This window comes from Condylura cristata, unplaced genomic scaffold (genome assembly GCF_000260355.1).
Source record: "Condylura cristata isolate star-nosed mole 26May11 unplaced genomic scaffold, ConCri1.0 scaffold00029, whole genome shotgun sequence".
NCBI classification, from domain to species: Eukaryota; Metazoa; Chordata; class Mammalia; order Eulipotyphla; family Talpidae; genus Condylura; species Condylura cristata.
In genome coordinates this window covers 1,034,274-1,052,775 of record NW_004567130.1, presented here as the reverse complement: position 1 = coordinate 1,052,775, position 18,502 = coordinate 1,034,274, and the positions used below count along the sequence as shown (strand labels likewise).

Genomic DNA, 18,502 nt, shown 5'->3' with positions numbered 1-18,502 from the left:
AGCCAGACTTTCTCTGTCCCCAGCACAGAGCGCTGTTACCAAAGAACCAAACAACCCCTCCGCCAAACTCCAGCAGCACCCCCTTGGCCAGCCGACCTGCAGAATGTCGTAGAGGTCCTGGCAGATGGCGGCCATGTAGTCCGTCCTCTCAAACAGCCGCTTCCGGTCAAATTCCCACCGGGCCTCTCTCCCCGAAGCCTCAATCTTGGCCCTGACTTCAAAATAGGATTTTTTCCACATGTGCAGGGTGTTCTTGGCCTCCGCGGTTTTGCGCTGTGCACTCGCTCGGTTCTCCCTGCAGAGCAGTGACTCTGAGAGGTGGGAAGGGGGGGCCAGGGTGGGTCTAAGGGAAAAGCCCTAGCATGTCAGCACTGCCCACTGCCCCATCCCAGCTCTCCACCTGTGTAAAGGCTGGTTCTGTGGTGGCTCTGCAGGGCGGGGGCAGGACCCCAGCCAGGCAGATGACCTGACAGACAAGGGCACAAGCCCTGGTCCACCCACTCGGCCTCCTGTGTGACCTGGAGGGAGAGCAAGTAACCCTGCGACCTAGTGGGGGTCAACTCCAGAGCCAATTGACAATGCCAACTCCCCCAGGGCCTGCTTCACCTAGAAGTTATGTCCTTTTTTTCCCCCCAAGATTTATTTATTTATACATACAGAACTGGGCTACAAGACAGAGGTGTCGGGGATGAGAGGCTTCACCAGAGACAGAGCGGGTAGCGGGACAGGCAGATCAATGAAGTACACTGCTTAGGGGAGCAGTGGGCGGGTCAGGAGAGGTCAAAACGTGGGTCACCTCTCTCCATGGAGGAGGATCGAACTCATGCTGAAGGCTAGCTCTGCAGTGCCGCACCTTACCCCTCTGAGCCTCCAGTGAGGGCCTGAGCTTTTGTCCTTTTTAATGGGAAAAAAAAGATCTCCTCCCCTTCAACTCTTGAACCTCAGAGTGAGTCAAGCAACCCTCTCACCCTCTGCCTCAGTCTCTCCAGGGGAACCAGGGAGAAGATCCCGGCTAAAATAAAGTGATACCTTAGGAGCCCTGACACCTACTACCATGTGGAGGAACCTAAAATCCAGACCCCACCTACTACCATGTGGAGGAACCTAAAAGCCAGACCCACAGGCACAGATGTGCAAGTCTTCAGAACAGAAAGGGGAGTAGAGGCCACCCAGGGAGCGGGGTTGGGGAGGGAGCCTGTCGAAAGGTTGGAAGTTTCTTTAGGGAGAAAGGAAATATTCTAAAATTCAACTGCAGGTCAGGTATGGACTCTGCGACCACTCCCTGCCCGCGGGCTTGTGCATTTAAGTGCGCGGCCAGCAGGGCCATGCGTGGGGCTTCCAAGAAGCCGCGTGGGATCCCAGGAGAGCAAAGGGCAGCTCCTCACCTGAACAGCGTCCGCAGGTTGACCACTCGGCAGACCCGGTCGGCGATTTCCCAGGCAATGCGCTCCATGAGCGGGATCATTCTCTCGTCCTTGTTGTAGTGCCGGGAAATGATCCACACCATCCGCAGGGCGTTCATCATGGATGGGATCGTTTCCAGGACAACGTGGAAGTTGGCGCCATGGGTTATGTTCTGACCAGAGAGGCACAAACTGAGTGAGCAGGGCCATGCTGTGGCCCCAGGACCACACCATTGCACAAAGCAGCGGGTGTGCCCTGAGTTTCACTCTTCTCAGCAAAGCAAATATTGTGCTTATCGTGGAAGAAAGTGCCTGGCAACACCAAGGAGTTTGAGATTGATCTGGAACCACTGACATAATAGATAAAATTGACAATTTTAAGATCTTAGGGGGAAAGAGACTGGCCCTCAGGAGAGGGAGTGACATCTCCACCCCTCGAATCTGCACGGGCGTGGCCCAGTCTCCAGCCCCCAGGAGAGGGGATATACCACCTACAAGCATAGATCTTAGCTGGGCTGCTGCTGGCGTCTGGAGAGCCAGCCACCCTGGAGGAAAGTAACCCCCAACACCAAGGTTGGAGAGGGCATGGAGGGAGAGGAGCCCCAGCGGCCATGGGAAGGAGGGCATCATGTGAGCTGGAGTAGACATTGTGGTAAGCGATCTGGGCTCAGCTTAAAAAACTTAAAATGGAAAAGACCCAGCACCTCTCCAAATAACATGAGACCATCAACTCGGAGGTGGACGTGCTGACAATGTTCACAGGGTGTCCACATGGCTGGGACGCAGAAGAAGCCTGAGTGCCCATGGAGAGAGAGTGGGTGAGAGAGAGGTGGGCCAGCCACGCCCAGGAATACCAAAATGCTGCCACTGTCAGCAAAATGGAAGAGTTCAGAGTGACTGTGTGGGCTAAAGCAAGACAATACCAAAGACCAACACCAGAGGGCTGACTGGGTAACAGGGTGGTCCCCCGGAAAAGGGGAGGTTCCGGGTTTCTTGCCCCACCCAAGGAAAGGTGGAGCTGAGCAGGAAAGTGAAGAATCTGGAGAGGAGACTGAAGAGGATGGAAGAGGGATGGAGCCAGAAGGAGACCTGAGGGAGGCACAAGGAGCAGGGAGACATGAGGACAAGCAGCTGTTGGTTCTTGGCCCTGGACTTGTTGGAAAAAATGTGGGTGAGAGACCTGTGGGAAAGTTAACTATGGCAGTGTTTATTGATTTTAATTGTGCTCTTTTCCTCCCAGACTTGTCTGGTCATTTCTGACCCTTTTCTATAGGTCCTAGCCAGAAAGTACTTTAGACTTGTGACAGGCTTTCAGGCCTTGCTGTGGGCCAATCCCTTCTGGTGGACTTTTACCCATAAGGGGATGGGTAACTTTGGGTGTTTGATTTAGAAACTATATTCGGCCCTCCCTGGTGGCGCAGCGGGTTAAAGCACTGCACTGAGAAGCTAAAGCCACTTTCACATGAGTTCGATTCCCGCCTGCCCCGGAGGTGACCACATGGCGTGGCAGACCTCCCCTGACCCACCCGCTGCTCCCCTCAAGCAGTGTACTTTGTAGATCTGCCTGTTCTGCTCCCCACTCTGTCTCTGGTGAAGCCTCTCGCCGCCTCTGAGCCTCTGGCCTGTACCCCAGTACAAATAAATGAATCTTTAAAAAAAAAAAAAAAAGAAACTATACTCTTTGTCTTTCTGTATTGCACGCTAATTGTATTAAAGTTCGTTTCCATTAAAGATCTTACATGGTTTGTCTTGATGCAGTGGATGGCAGAAACTATTTAGAGCAGGCAGGTTTGGGGGTTCAGGGGTGTCCTTCTCCCTGCCCTGTAACAATTTGATAAAGCAAAATATGTAAAAATATGCACAGACATTAACACCCAAGGAGGGAGGGATGGAAAGGGTTATGTAGGATCTTATTTTAAAGGTGGATGATTCCCGTGGGGAGAAATACAGCCGTCAGGTTCTGAGAAGTCCAAGCTGCATGAAGAGCTGGGGTGGGGGTGCTAGGGGGAGGGTGGGTTGAAGATCTACAGGAGAAAGAGAGGCCACGGACACCCAGGCACCAGCCATGAAAGGAGATCATTTTGTAGGCAGCCTCCAGGCAAGCCTCCAGCTTGCCATCCCATGGAGCCACCTGGCCGAGCCTGCCCAGATTCCCGCCCCACAACATTGAGAGACAAAATAGCTGTCATTAAGGAAGGAAAAAAGACTTTCCACCTTCCCCCAGATGAGTTATCGAACAAGGAGTTTGTATTCAGAGTTTTAAATCTTAAAAACCAATAAGACTAATTAAAAATGAGACAGGGATTAAAACAGATGAATGTCACTAAAGACACACGAACAGATAAGGAGCATGTGCAAAGGTGTTGTGTCTCATCACACATCAGGGAAACACAAAACCCAATCATCAGGAGATGCTACTTCATGCCCTTGAGCAGGGTCATCACCAAAAAGAGAGCCTCGGTGAGGCGGGGACCCTCGTAGATCACTGGTGGGAATGTAAAATGGTATCACCACTAAAGAATAGTCTGGAAGTTCCTCAATGCATAGTTCCTTCCAACCAGGCAGTTTCACTCCTAGGGATTTAGTCAAGATCCTTAAAAACATATGTCCACACAAAGCCTCATGCATCACAGCATTTTTCAAAGGCCAAAATTGGAGACAACCCAAATGTCCTTCCACGGGTGAATGAATATGTACAGTGGATATTAATATGCATATTATCCAGCCTTTATAAAGGGGATTCTGCCAGATGCTACAGCATGGATGAGCCTTGAAAACATGACTCTAAGTGAAATAATCCAGACACAGAAGGGTAGATATTGTAGGTTTCCACCTAGGTGAAATACCTAGGGTAGGCAAGTTCACAGACAGAGGGTAGGACAGAGGACACCAGAGGCAGTGGTAATGGGGGTGCATCAGATTCAAGGGGTACAGAGTTTGTTGAGCATGATAAAAGGCTTTGGATATAGCTCATGATGACAGGAATACAGCATTGTGTCTTACTTAATGCCACTTACTAGTAGTCAAAATGATAAACACATTATGTCTATCTGACCACAATTTTTTAACATTTTGGTTTTTTTGTTTGTTTTGTTTTGTTTTTTTTTAAAGATTTATTTATTTATTCATATAGAACTCGGGTACAGGCGAGAGATGCGGAGGGTGAGAGGATTCACCAGAGACAGAGTGGGGAGCAGAACAGGCAGATGGACGAAGTACACTGCTGAGGGGAGCAGCGGGCGGGTCAGGAGAGGTCTGCCACACCATGTGGTCACCTCCGGGGCAGGCGGGGATCGAACCCATGCGCAAGCGGTTTTTGATTCTCAGTGCTGTGCTTTAACCCGCTGCGCCACCAGGGAGGGCCTAACATGTTGGTTTTTAAGAAAGAAAATTAAATCTTGATGAGATGGAATTTCCAGAGCTGATACCACAGGGCCTGCATACCTTGAAATGACGTTCCACGGTGGACAGGAACCGTACATTGTCCGAGGCTTCCGTGTGGTACTTGTACAAGTCGGTCAGGACAGGCTGCAGGTTCACCACCAGCAGAGAGTCGGACTCCTTGATCACCTCCAGGACCTTTCTGACAATTGGGAGCTTAGTCTGCTCATGGAGGGCACTAAGGGTTGCATTTCTTTCTCTCCAGAATTCAATTTCAGCCAGAGGGCCATTTCCCTGAGAGATGACAGGAACACACACAGCTCTTGTTGTTGGTGACAAGTATCCAGTTGCAGTTGTTTCGCCAGCACCCACTCCTACTCTCCCAACCACTCTATTCGGGGCTAATCAGATCCCCTTGGACTTTGCAGGTGGGCCCTGGACCTAGGATGGTGGAATCAGAGTGAATCTCAGACTTCAGCTGGAAATGCTCAGCAAAATGCTCGGCTGGACAATGTGGTGGAGATGTGGATCCTGAAATTGCTACAAATTGCTTCCATAAAGGAAACCAGCCTGAGGAGGAAGCCTCCACAGAGAAAAGGTTAGAAGCAACTGATTCACAGAGAAACTCAGAGCCAGCATCCTGATCAAATCATATCTGAAATTGGCCCTGCCCTCTGGAACTTTTGATTTCCTCGGAACAGATTCTCTTTCTTATTCAAGTCAGCTGAGTCGTGTTTCTGGGTTTTGGCAGCCCAAGCATCCTGACTGACACCCCACATCATCTTTACTGATCCAGGTGGTAACCTGATGGCACACTAAGATCAGGAAGCCCTAGTATCACATCTTACTTCCATCTTTTAAGGAAGTCACAGAACAGTAATAGAAGAAGCTAGACCACACAGGTCCCCAGACTCCTGGCTCTTTCCTAGAGGGCAGCAGAAAATGGACCAGTGAGCTTCAAAAGCATCATCCAAGTTACCTGAGGGGTCTTTTTCAGCTGGTCCTCCAGAGCTGTGGATATCTGATTCAACCAGTTTATCACACATTGCTCCAAGATTTCAACAGTCTCCATGTTAGCTGCCAGTTCAGATACCTCTCCCTCAACACTGATGCTGGGCATTTCTAGCTTGATCTCACCTAGTTGAGTGAAAAATGATCAGTCAGCCACTAGTTTGAAGGAAATTATTGCCCTAAAGGCCTTCCTCTCTTTCTCACGCCCTTATTCTTTCAGAGTTCTATTTGTGTGTGTGTGTGTGTGTGTGTGTAACAGAACTGGGGTGTGGGCCAGATGTATGGGGGGGAGGGGTAAAAGGGATTCACCAGAGACAGAGTGGGGAACAGAATAGACAAATTGACTGAAATACACTGCTGAGGGGAGCAGCGGGGAGACAAGAGAGGTCTTCTGCACATGAACAAAACAAATCTAAACCCATTAGTGATTGTCTGAAGACAAGGGGCAAGAGGAGGTGGGTAAATCAGGTAAAAGGGGCCAATTGTACAGTGAAGGATGGAATTGATTGATTTAATGGAGTGCATGCAATGTTGTTTTTAATGGTTCACACCTGAGGCTTAGAAGTTGGCATGCAATATTACCTCAGTGACAAATCATTAAATCATTTTTCAAATAATCAATTTTTTTAAAGTTACAAAAAAAAATAAATCAAAAGCTCTTGAATTCCTAAATGGCCTTCTGAAAGCAAAATAATTATGCTTAGCTAAAGGGGAAAATGAGCCTTACCTTCCAATTGTTGTATTGTCCTTTGAATACTATTTGCAAATTTTTGGAGGTTCATTAAAAATTCATCCCGCATTAATTGAATGCTGTGATATTCTACTGCTTCCCCGGGCAGGGTACCCAGGTCCATCTCATACCCCATCGTGCTTGAGAACTCTCCAGATGTGAGGCCTGTGCTTCCTTCCTTGTGCTGATTGAAGGACAAAGCTGGCAAAAAAACCTGAAATGCCAAGTGGACAAAGCACATTGCATGTGGTCAAATTCACCAACAGGTGTGCTTCAGCTGCCTCTGGCTTCCTCTCGTGTAAGCTGAGCTTCTGGCCAAAGGGCAAAGAGCCAAAGAGAAGCTGTGTTGGACTCCAAGGATGCCAGGCCGGGGATCTGACCTGGGCTGAGGCCCCTGCTCAGACAACAGCCTGGCACAACTGTTGCTGCCCAACTGAGAAGCCCAGAAGGTGGCACCCAGAGAAGAGGGTGTACACTGGTGGGGGGCACAGGGCCACACAAGCTTGTGTGGAGGCTTAGTCAGGAATGTCAGAGACATGGTCTTTTTGACATTTAATTGAGGAGAGAAGTGGCTTGGAGACAATTACAAAATTTACTCCACATAAAAAGGGGTGCACAAAAATGCCTGTTCACTTGATGCATGGGTGGGGTTTGGTTGGCTCTTTAGATTTCCCTAATTTTTCTTAAAATAACTTTTAAGACGGGTTCTGGCAAGATGGCAGCAGAGTGAAGACGCCAAAATCACTACGTCCAAACTCACACAGGAATATAAGATGGAAAACAGACTGTGAACTCACATACTTCAACTTTCAGCCCAAATGAGAACACCCTGGACTCACTAGAAGGATAACTGAGGGAGAATTGGTGTTTGGCTGGAGTTCCAATAGGGGAACTCCAATCCAACCCAGGAGCAGGAAGGAAACTTATTTCCCTTCCCCCCTTCAGCCGCCCTGAAGATACAGAGAGACAGCTCAGCTGGGTGAGTGGAATCCAAGTAGCAGGGAAAGGCTGCAGCCCCATACCGGATTGCCTAGGCACCCAGGTGCTAAGACCCATGAGAGCCCAGGTGCCCAATCACCAGAAGAAGATTTGATTCCCTTCCCCCCTTAGCCTGCACTGGAGATAAGGAGAGACAGCGCAGCTGGGTGAATGGAATCCAAACTGCAGGGAAAGGCTACAGCCCAGATTCAGATCTCCCAGGCACCCAGGTGCTAGGACCTAGGCACTAGGAAGGTCCTTAGGAGGAGGCTTACTTTCCTTCAGCCCACCCTGGAGATAAGGAGAGACAACTCAACTCACAGAGGCCTGAAGACTTGTGAGCTGGAAAGGTTCACAGTACTCAGAAAGTAAATAAAACCAGTGACCAACTCAATCACAGGCCCAGCTGTAGAGAGACCTACAACACTTCTAATGCACCCCACCCTCTACAGACACATCTAAGCATAGAGGGAACCCAGGACATCAGAGGCTACAAAAGCAGCAGGCATCTTCCAGAGACAAGGACTCAAGGTGTTACTGGAAGAAGCCGAACACCACAAGAGACCCCTGACAGTTATTGGCTGAGAAGTCCCTCAGCCACCCCAGAAAGAATGCCGGTCAATAATAACAACACCATGTCTCAGCGAATAGAAAGTATTAGAAAATACATGACAAGGAAAAGAAGATAAACAAATACCCAAGCAAGTCCACAGGGGAAAAATTCACCACAAAAAGATCAGTCAGCAGAAACTACCAAAGAAATAGAAGAACTGCTCAGCCTACCAGATAGAGAATTCAAAAGCATCATGATAAACAAACAAAAAGAAGATGAGAAGGAAAAAAATGAAATGAGACAAGTCATCTGACACAAGCTATGCAACGTCCATCATCTGACAGATTCCGGGTGGATCGGGATAAGTTCTGAAAAATCAGACTGTCCACTGCTAACTTATGTTATGACCTCCCTTTTTTGTATAAACATAATATCAAAATATTATGAGCAAAATTCAGTTTATAACTGGATTGTCTTAGCCACACAGGCGGCTGCCTGGTTCAGGCAAGCTGCCCCAGGAGAAGAAATTCCTCTATCTCCTGAGACAAAGGCAAGCTCCAGGAAAAATAAGACCCCAGGATATAAAAATTCCTGGGAAGCTTCCTTGGTTTCTTTAAATAAAAAAATCAAATAAAAAAAATCAACAAGATAAAAACTAAGCAAAAACACTAAAACTCTGAACAAGGACCTGGACAACATGGGTCGAACAGACATCTATAGAATATTGCACCCCAAAAAATCTGAGTACACATTTTTCTCAAACCCACATGGGTTATTCTCTAGGATTGACCACATACTGGATCACAAGATAAATATCAATAGATACACTAAGATTGAAATTATACCAACTATTTTCTCTAAACATGAAGGAATCAAACTAGAAATAAACCATATGAGGAAGACAAGAAACCCACCTACCACGTGGAGACTGAAACCCACATTACTGCAGGACCATTGGATTAATGAGGAGATCAAGAAGAAATCAAAAAATACTTGGAGAAGAATGATAATGACAACACAAGTCTCCAAAACTTATGGGACACATTAAAAGCAGTTATAAGAGGAAAATATATATCAATACAGGCTCACATAAAGAAATAAGAAATAACTCAAAGAAACAACCTAGTCTCCCACCTTAAAGAACTGGAAAAAGAACAACAAAATAACCCAAAAGCCAGTAGAAGACAGGAAATAATAAAAGTCAAATCAGAAATAAATGAAATGGAGGTTAGGAAAACAGGTCAAAAAATCAATGAAACCAAAATTTGGTACTTCGAAAAAATAAACAAAATAAACAGGCCACTAGCCAAGCTCACAAAGAAAAAACAAGAGAAACTACACATAAACAGAATCATAAACAAAAGAGGAGAAATCACAACAGATCCAGCAGAAACCAAAAGAATAATCATAAAATACTATGAACAACTATATGCAAACAAGTTTGAAAATTTAGCAGAAATGGACAAATTCCTACAACTCTACAACCACCCAAAGCTAGATAAAAAAGATAGAACAACTAAACAGGCCAATTACAAACAAGGAAATTGAAGAAGTAATCAAAAACCTCCCTAAAAATAAAAGCCCAGGACCAGATGGATTTGCAAATGAATTTTACCAAACGTTCAGAAAAGAACTAGTGCCTATTCTACACAGACTCAACCAAAAAATCAAAAAAGAAGGAAAACTACCACACACTTTCTACGAAGCCAACATTACACTAATACCAAAACCTAACAAAGAAAACACACAAAAAAGAAAACTTCAGACCAATCTCCCTAATGAACACTGATGCAAAAATCCTCAACAAAATCTTAGCTAACAGAATCCAACAATGCATTAAAGAATAATACACCATGACCAAGTGGGCTTTATCCCAGGAGCACAAAGATGGCTCAACATCAGAAAATCAATTAATGTAATCCATCACATCAACCAACAGAAAAATAAAAACCACATAATCATATCAAAAGATGTGGAGAAAGCATTCGACAAAGCTCACACCCATTTATGTTTAAGGCCCTTGAAATCCTCAGAATAGAAGGACCATACCTCAACATGATAAAAGCCATATATGACAAACCCATAGCCAATATTATCCTCAATGGAGAAAAGCTGAAAGCCTTTCTTTTGAGATCAGGAACAAGACAAGGGTGTCCACTATCGCAACATAACCTTGGAAGCTCTAACCAGAGCAATAAGACAGGAAAACTACATACAAGGAATCCAAATAGGAAAAGAAGTAGTAAAACTGTCCTTATATGCAGACCACATGTTAATTTACATGGAAAACCCTAGAAACTCCACAGAGAAATTAATCAAAACCATCAACTGGTTTAGCAAGGTAGCAGGATATAAATTCAACACACAAAAATCAGAGGCCTTCCTACATACAAACAACCAATTAGAAGAAGCAGAAATTTTAAAAAGCATCCCCTTTTGAATTAAAACATAAAGAATTAAATACCTGGAAGTCAACCTAACAAAAGAGGCAAAAGACCTTTACAAAGAAAATTACAAAACTCTGTTAAAAGAAATTCAAGAAGACACCATGAACTGGAAAGATATTCCCTGCTCATGGATTGGGGGAATTAACATCATCAAAATGGCCATCCTGCCAAAAGCAATATACAGATTGAACACCATCCCAATAAAAGTCTCAATGACATTCTTCAAAGAAATAGAAAAATTATTGATGAGATTCATATGGAACAACAAAAGACCTCAAATAGCCAAAACTCTCATGACTAGGAAGAAAGAGAATAGAGACATTACAATCCCAAACTTCAAGCTATACTACAAAGCCACAATAGTCAAACCTGCATGGTACTGAACAAGAACAGACATACAGACCAGTAGATTCGGATAGAAAACCCAGATATAAACCCACAGGTTTATGGACAGCTAATCTTTGACAAAGGAGCAAAGAAGATACAAGGGAGCAAAGAAATTTTGTTCAGCAAATGGTGCTGGGAAAACTGGGAAGCTACATGTAAAAAAATGAAACTAGATCACTACTTCTCACCATACACAAAAATCAACTCGAAGTGGATTAAAGAACTAGACATAAGAACAGAAACCATAAAATACCTGGAAGCAAAGTTGGGCCAAACACTACACGACATATACTTCAGTGATATATTTAAAGATAGAGCACTCAATGCAATGATAGTGAAGGCAAGGATAAACAGATGGGACTACATCAAGTTAAAGAGCTCTGTACAACAAAAGAGATATTACAAAAAACAAACAGACATTCCATGGATTGGGAAAAAAATTTCTCATACAGAATCTGTGATAAAGGATTGATCAAAAAGATAGACAAAGAACTGATGAAACTCAACAAAATAAAGCAAACAACCCCATCAAAAACTGGGCAGAAGAGCTAAAAAGACACTTCTCCAAGGAGGAAATGCAGATGGCCAACATATGAAAAAATGTTCAACATCACTTGTATTACAGGAGATGTAAATTAAAACCACAATGAGGTACCACCTCCCCCCAGTGAGAATGGCACATCTTCAAACAGCTAGCAACAACAAATGTTGGCGAGGATGTGGAGGAAAAGGAACTCTCCAGCACTGCTGGTGGGAATGCAAACTAGTACAACCACTATGGAAAACTGTTTGGAGGTTCCCTACACCCAGCAATCCCACTCCTAGGTATCTACCCAAAAGACACAAAAACACTGATTCAAAAAGATACCTGCACCCCCATGTTTATTGCTGCTTTATTTACAATTGGAAAGACATGGAAACAGCTCAAATGCCTAAAAGTGGATGACTGGTACATATACACAATGGAGTATTACTCAGGAACCAAAAAAGACAAACTCATGCCTTTTGCAGCAACATGGATGGAGCTGGAAAAGATCATGCTTAGTGAAATAAGCCAGAAAGAAAAGGAAAAATACCAGATGGTTTCACTCACAGCAGGAGTGTAATGGACCAGGAGAGAAAATAATAATAATAATGAACAGCTATATACCAGAGACGTTTTATGGGGGTGGAGTGGGGAATGGGATCAAAAACAGGGGGGGAGGGAAATGCACTGGACTTTAGTGATGGCACATGGGTGATTTGGTGATGGGAAGCCCAAGGGAATTACAACTGAGATGGAAAAATGCAGAAAGTGATGTAAAAATAAACTATTATATTATTTAAAAAAAAAAAAAAGTTCCAAAAGGAAAAAAAAAACTTTTAAGACTCTTTTCATCTGTGGGTGCTTCCAAATTACTGAAGACCCTGAATGTTTAACCTGAGCTTCTGGAAATCTGCTGAGGGCAAGGTTACCTCAAACAGTGGGCAAAAGAGGGGGGCCAAAAGGCACTGCAGGTCCCTCTAGGTCCAGCCTTTCCAGCAAACTGGTGGCCCCACCCAGGCCAACTCAAGACTTCCTAGATGCTGAGCTGCCTGCTCCTCACTGCGCCCCCTGCGCACCCAGGGGGCACCGAGGGCCCCTCACCCACTCCAGCAGGGCAGCCTTCTTCCCAGGGGTACTCCTTCTGTCCCAAGTGCACCCCGTATCCTGTAGTTTCCTGCCCTCTCCCACCTCCTCCCACACACGATGCTGCCAAGCTGTCTGGGGGGGTTCTCTCTACTTATTCACATCTTAGGGTTCATAAATGAACGCCCACTTCTAGATCAGCGCTGGGCTAAGCTCCGGCCTTGCCATGTGTTTGCTCGACCTTTCTGTGTGCAGTTGGGGCAATTCCAACACCCAACACTCCCCCTCCCCCACTCACAGCATTTGTTCACCCCTCTGGTATAGACAAGCCTTGGGAGATAAGGCAGTCACCTTGCCTTCCTCCCAGAGCCCATACTACTCGCTAGAGTCCATGCATGGGCCTGGAGGAGGGGAGGTCACCTGTTCACCATGCTCTGGTGGAAGAGACAAGGGCCGAACCTTAAACCCAGAGACGCCCTGGGCCCCATGTACCTGGCCTATGATCTCCTTCAAGAAGCTGAGCATCCTGGCATTCAGAATCCCATACTCCATCGTCTGGGGCATGAGCTCCATGGTCTCCTTCATGTCGGTGGCCTCGGGGACCGCCTCTAAACAGGGAGAGTCCCAGTGGGCCGTGAGTGGGGGCAAGTGGCAGTTTACAGAGTCTGCTCTTCAGCCTCAGGGTGCCTGTCCCCTACCGGAGCAGAAGCCGGTTTCTATCCAACCTGCCCTCAGCCCTAAGAAGCTGAGGCGCAAACTGACCCGCTACGGCCAGCACCAGAGAGCTGCATACAGGACCAGGAGGGTGGAGACAGTCGCATTTTCTGGACACGTGTGGGTCCCCGCTTCTCCCACACCCCTACTTTCCGGGAGTCTCCCCATTTCATCAACAAAGTTCCCTTTGAGTTACGGGTTAGTCTTACTTGTGTACTTGTCCTAAACTGTCCAATCTCGTGGCTCTATTTGGCATGAATTTACTTCACCCAACAAAATTCAGTCAGCTCAGCAGACATCTGCAAGTGATGTCAGACCATGCCCCCCAGGGCTGGGAAGGAGAGGACGCAGCACCCGCCAGCCCGGCAACCAGCTCCCGCCCCCGGCCCTTCAAGTACACCCCATTCCTGGCTATCAGGGTACCCTCTTTGCTTGCTTTTTCTTTTTTTTATAATGAATGCTCCTTTATTTTTTTTAATGACACCAACGTAAAATTTATCAATGTAATATTTTAGACTCCACCTTTTTTCTCCACCCAATGCTTCTTCTTTTAATTATACTTAAATAAAACTACTTTAAAGGGGAGCCGCACAAAGAACCCCGTGTGGAAAAATGAGAAGGTTTGACATCAGCAGAAGACTGTGCAGAAACGCCTGTGCCCTGTGCCAGGGAGATCTGGGGCCAAGCCTGTGCCTGCAGGGGATGTGGCTGCTCAAGCTCGCAGGAGGAGGCGTTAGAGGAGCACCAGGCTCGGCACCATCTTACTTCTTGCTCCCACCCACTTGGGAAGAACAAACTACAGAACAGACAGGGCTGGCTGGTGATCCCGACACAAAGCACCATCCAAGCTCAAAAAAAAAAAGCAACATCATTTTTTGTTCTAGAACAAAGATTGCTGTCAAAACCTCAAACTGGTAGAAAGTAGAGGTAGAAGAAATTTAGGGAAAATTCAGGAAAGCACAACTCCGGGAGTGGGGAGTCAGCTGATCACATCCCACTAGGAGCTCAGCAAAGACCCCACCCATGGCTACAATCCCTGGGGGACTCACCAAAGACCCCAGATAGCCCCAGGACAGTGTACACAGCTGAACACACCTAGCGGATGTTTTGCCCAGAGTGACCCGGCTGGGCAGGCCTGGTCTGCAAGCAGGACCAGGTATGGAGGCCACTTGGCTGCTGGGTGAGCCCCACAGCTCTTCATGGCCATGGGTCACAGTACCCAAATCTGCCCGTAATGTGTTACATGGAGTGAAGACACCCTCACGTGGTCTCCTTACTCGCTGCAGCCCATCTGTCACGGGCCCCAGCACAGAACCTGCAGACCCAAGCCTGCCCCTGGGCAGGGCTCCCCCGGCCCACTGAGCCATTGACCACACGGAGCCCGCATGACAGCTCTGCTCAGGACTCTGGATGAACAGAGCTGATTCCCTGAGCGCAAACCCACAGCCAAGGCACCAACCCCGCCTGCACACATCAGACACCGGTCTCCTCGAGCTCAGTGCCTGCAGCCTTGTAAACAGGGACTGCGCCGGCAAAAAGCCCAAAAGGTGGGAACCACCGCACTGACCAGGCCCGGGGTAGGGGTCACTCCTGCATCCTCTGGGGGATCGGGCACAGGGGACACTGGAGCTTCTGCCTTTTGCACGTGTCCTGGACTGACCTCCCACGCCCTGCCCGCAGTGACTGGGCTGCAGGACACCAGGGCAAGGACAGAAACCGGAATCCAGGGATGATGGAGGAGGAGACTGGCTCACTAACAGAAAGCTCTGTTCTCAGGGATATGTCAACAGGAAGAAGCTCTCACAGATACAGGTGTGGGAACACACCCCCTCGCCCCCACACACACACAGGAAATATACCTTTTGTGTTTCTGAGAAAAAACACCACATTCTGGTCCAGAAACTCCTCAGGGACGGGACCACAAAGCACGCAGAGACAAATCTTTTCCACTATCTGCTTCACAATTTTCTGGAATACGGGGAATGAGACAAAAGTCACACAGAGACACACGTTCCACCACCCTGCTCCGGCCGCCAGCACCTCCTGTTCAAAGGTATCAGCTCACCTGTAGGGATCCCAGGCCCCAGTGTGGTCCCCCTGGGCACAGGGTTACCCCCAGATTCGACCTCAGCTGGCTCCTCTATAGGAGCTGGTGAGGAGAGCCCAGCCAGGGCGTGTCCAGCCCAGCCAGGGTGTGTCCAGCCCAGCAGCAGTGCCAGGCTGGAAGCCCTTGCAGGGCAGAACAGCCCGGAGCAGTTCCACACGCCCTCCCTGGGCTCAGCCTGGCCATGCCCCCTACCCTGAGGCTCAGCAGTTGCCCAAAAAGTAGGCAGACCTGGGTTGTCCAGGCCCCCACCCCTCACCTGCTAAAAGCCCTGGAGTCCTGCCTGCCACACCTGTCTGTGCACCAGGCCTTGGGCTCAGGCTGGAGCCATTTACCTTGAGGCCATGTTTGTGACAAAGGCCTGGTTTGCTTGTCTGGGGCTCTGGGGGCGGAGGGGGGTGCAGGGTGAAGCATTGGAGGCTGAGAGACTAAAGCCAGCTATGCAGAGCCCCCTGTCGACACCAAGGCCTGGGCGAGCCTTCCCGATGGGAAAGATGTCATGGGTGTGATCACACAGAGCTGCTAGGAGGACCAGAGAGGGCCAGGTATCTGTATCCTGGGCTTCTCCCCCTCCTAATCTGTCCTAAGCTGTAACTATGAGTATAAAATGCTTTCTGGGTGCTGTGAGTCACCCTAGCAGATCAGTTAACTGTGGTTTCTCCTCTGTTGGCTCCTTGCCCACACTATATGGAAGTCAGGAAGCCCCCCCAGGATAATCCAGCACCCATCATACTTTCATGGGGGCTTTATCTCTAGTCTCTCCAGCCACTTCTTCATCCTCTGTGATGACAGGCTGGTTCTGGATACCGGTGGTCGGCCACAAGTTCTTAACTGCAAAACATCATTCAGTGTGAGAGGAAATCATCCACCGGGTCCCAACCATGAAGACCAGACCAGCATTTTGTCCCATGGCTTGTTTCATCCATGGGATTGCGAGCTGTCCGTACACTTCCTGCAAATGAGCCCACACTGCCGTTCTCCCTGGTCAGGCGTGTGTGTGTGTGTGTGTGTGTGTGTGTGTGTGTGTGTGTGTGTGTGTTTCAGCGCATCTTCCCAGCCATCTTTCACATGATGGGGGGTTTTATCATCTGGGTGAGAATTATAGCTAGCATGATATCGCTCCCTCCTTTTTTGCTAGGAAACTTGAAGCTCACAGGGGTAAAAAGTAACCCAGATGAGGGCCCTCCCTGGTGGCGCAGCGGATTAAAGCACAGCACTAAGAAGCTCAAGCCACGTGTGCGTGAGTTCGATCCCCACCCTGGAGGTGACCCACGTGGCGCTGCAGACCTCTCCTGACCCGCCCGCTGCTCCCCTCAGCAGTGTACTTCGTCAGTCTGCCTGTTTGGTTCCCCTCTCTGTCTCGGGTGAAGGCTCTCACCGCCCCTGCACTTCTGGCCTGTACCTCAGTTCTTTATGCATAAATAAATAAATCTTTAAAAAAATAAAAAAGTAACCCAGATGAAAGGATGGTGGTGGTGCTCGAGCGTTCTGTCCATCAGGGCACACCTGGAACCCTGGTCACAGCGCCAGAGCTGCAGACATAGCCCCAACTGTGTCCAACAAGCCCAGAGACTCCAGAAGGGGGCTCTGGGCCTGGGCTGGACTCAAAAGGGGCTGCACAAAGCCGGGTGGTCTGGAAATCAAGTCTGGAAGGGTGGGGACAGAATCCTGCCTGCTGTTGGTATTCTCATCCGCAACATGGGACAGGAGCATTTCCTGGTCCAATGCCAGGGCCCAGTCATAGAGTAAGCACCCAGCACACGGCCACCAGGCCCTATTGTTGGGGTCAACAAGCACTTGGGAATGCAGTCAGCACCCCCATGCACTTTGAGGAGGTTCACATGGGCAATTTTACGTTCTACGTATGTACAGTTAAGTGTTATGTCTTTTTCTGTAAACACAATGAAAAAAAAAATTAACTGTTGACTTGGAACAACCTGCTCTGCCAGGAAACACTTCCCTGACCTTCCTCTCCAAACAGCCTCCCGTTCAGGGATTTATGGGAGCCTGGGACAATGCATTGGGGTGGCAGGGAGACCTTGCTAAATGCCATGAGAGCCTCATCACCACAGGGTCTCGTCCACATCCAACTACGACAGGGTGCTTAGGGCTCAGAGCCTTGATTTCCCAGGTTTCATCCCCTCCCCAATCTTGACAACAGAGGAGTGAATTTCAATTAAAAGTAAATTCTCATGAAAAAAGGGGAGAAGACTGAAGGAGCATCCTGTTAATGGGGTGCATCTGACTTACAGCAGCCTCAGTAGCATTTGGGGCTAGGTCTTTCTCTGCTATGGGGCTGTCTAGCATATTTTAGGGAGCTCAGCATGGAGGGTGTCACCACCACAAATGTTTCCAGACAGTGCCTGGCGGTCAAAATCCCCAGAGGGTGAGAACTCCCATAGAAATGGGGCCACTGGAGGAGCTAAGAACACACCATCAGTGAGGCGTGACACCCCCAGGCTGTAGCACAGTGCCACACCAGGCCTGCCCAGGCCTGGCGCAGACTGGCCCTGTGCTTCCCACAGGGCACTTTCCGCAAATTTAGTTGACCTTGAATGATGTGGGGATCTGAGCACCCACTCTCACACAACTGGAAATCCAGATAACTTTTATTTTTTTAGCTAGAGATACAAGCTGGTTGCAGGGAGGTGAGCAGCACCCAATGGGGCCTGAGGGGCCCTGGCCACCTGGAGCTCAACTGAGAGGGCTTTGAGATCCTTCCCAGCACAAAAAGCACTAAAGCCTCCTGCTCACATTTCAGATCTTCTCCTGCTCACATTTCTCCCACAGCCAGCGGGGGCCCTGTGTGGTCTGTGTAAGACTTGATCAGTCTGAACTTTCTGTGACAGATCTGTGCTGTTTGCGACAATGAATTACACAAACAATGATTGTCCACCGATATTTCATGCATTCGTGATAAAACTTTTTCTTAAGCAGTAGCTATTCCTAGCCATGTGACTTGTCACAAATCTGCAAAATTTTTCCAATATACTTGTTGAGGAAACCCACACAGAAATAGACCTGCTTTGTTCAAGAGTTCTTGGCTGAGTTGGGTTTTTTGTCACTCCACTGGGTAGACTAGAAACCCTCACACCCCAGCTCAGGGTGTGGCTGTGTTTGGAGGCCAGGTCCTCGCAGAGGTAAGGCGCTCACACTGATCGAGCCTAGGCCTTGAATGCAACGCC

The 18,502-nt window shown here is 48.0% G+C and overlaps 1 protein-coding gene across 1 annotated transcript in view; it reads right to left on the bottom strand.

Annotated features, from left to right (window-relative positions):
- The window catches only part of DNAH10 (dynein, axonemal, heavy chain 10), a 119,983-nt gene that overhangs the window by 99,002 nt on the left and 2,479 nt on the right, over positions 1-18,502 (bottom strand). The window contains exons 3-10 of the mRNA XM_004690628.2: positions 16,051-16,148; positions 15,073-15,181; positions 12,992-13,107; positions 6,523-6,739; positions 5,764-5,921; positions 4,848-5,078; positions 1,386-1,576; positions 97-295 (exon numbers count right to left, since the gene is read on the bottom strand). Coding sequence (XP_004690685.2) covers positions 97-295; positions 1,386-1,576; positions 4,848-5,078; positions 5,764-5,921; positions 6,523-6,739; positions 12,992-13,107; positions 15,073-15,181; positions 16,051-16,148 — 1,319 coding nt within the window. The remainder of the gene's footprint in view (positions 1-96; positions 296-1,385; positions 1,577-4,847; positions 5,079-5,763; positions 5,922-6,522; positions 6,740-12,991; positions 13,108-15,072; positions 15,182-16,050; positions 16,149-18,502) is intronic.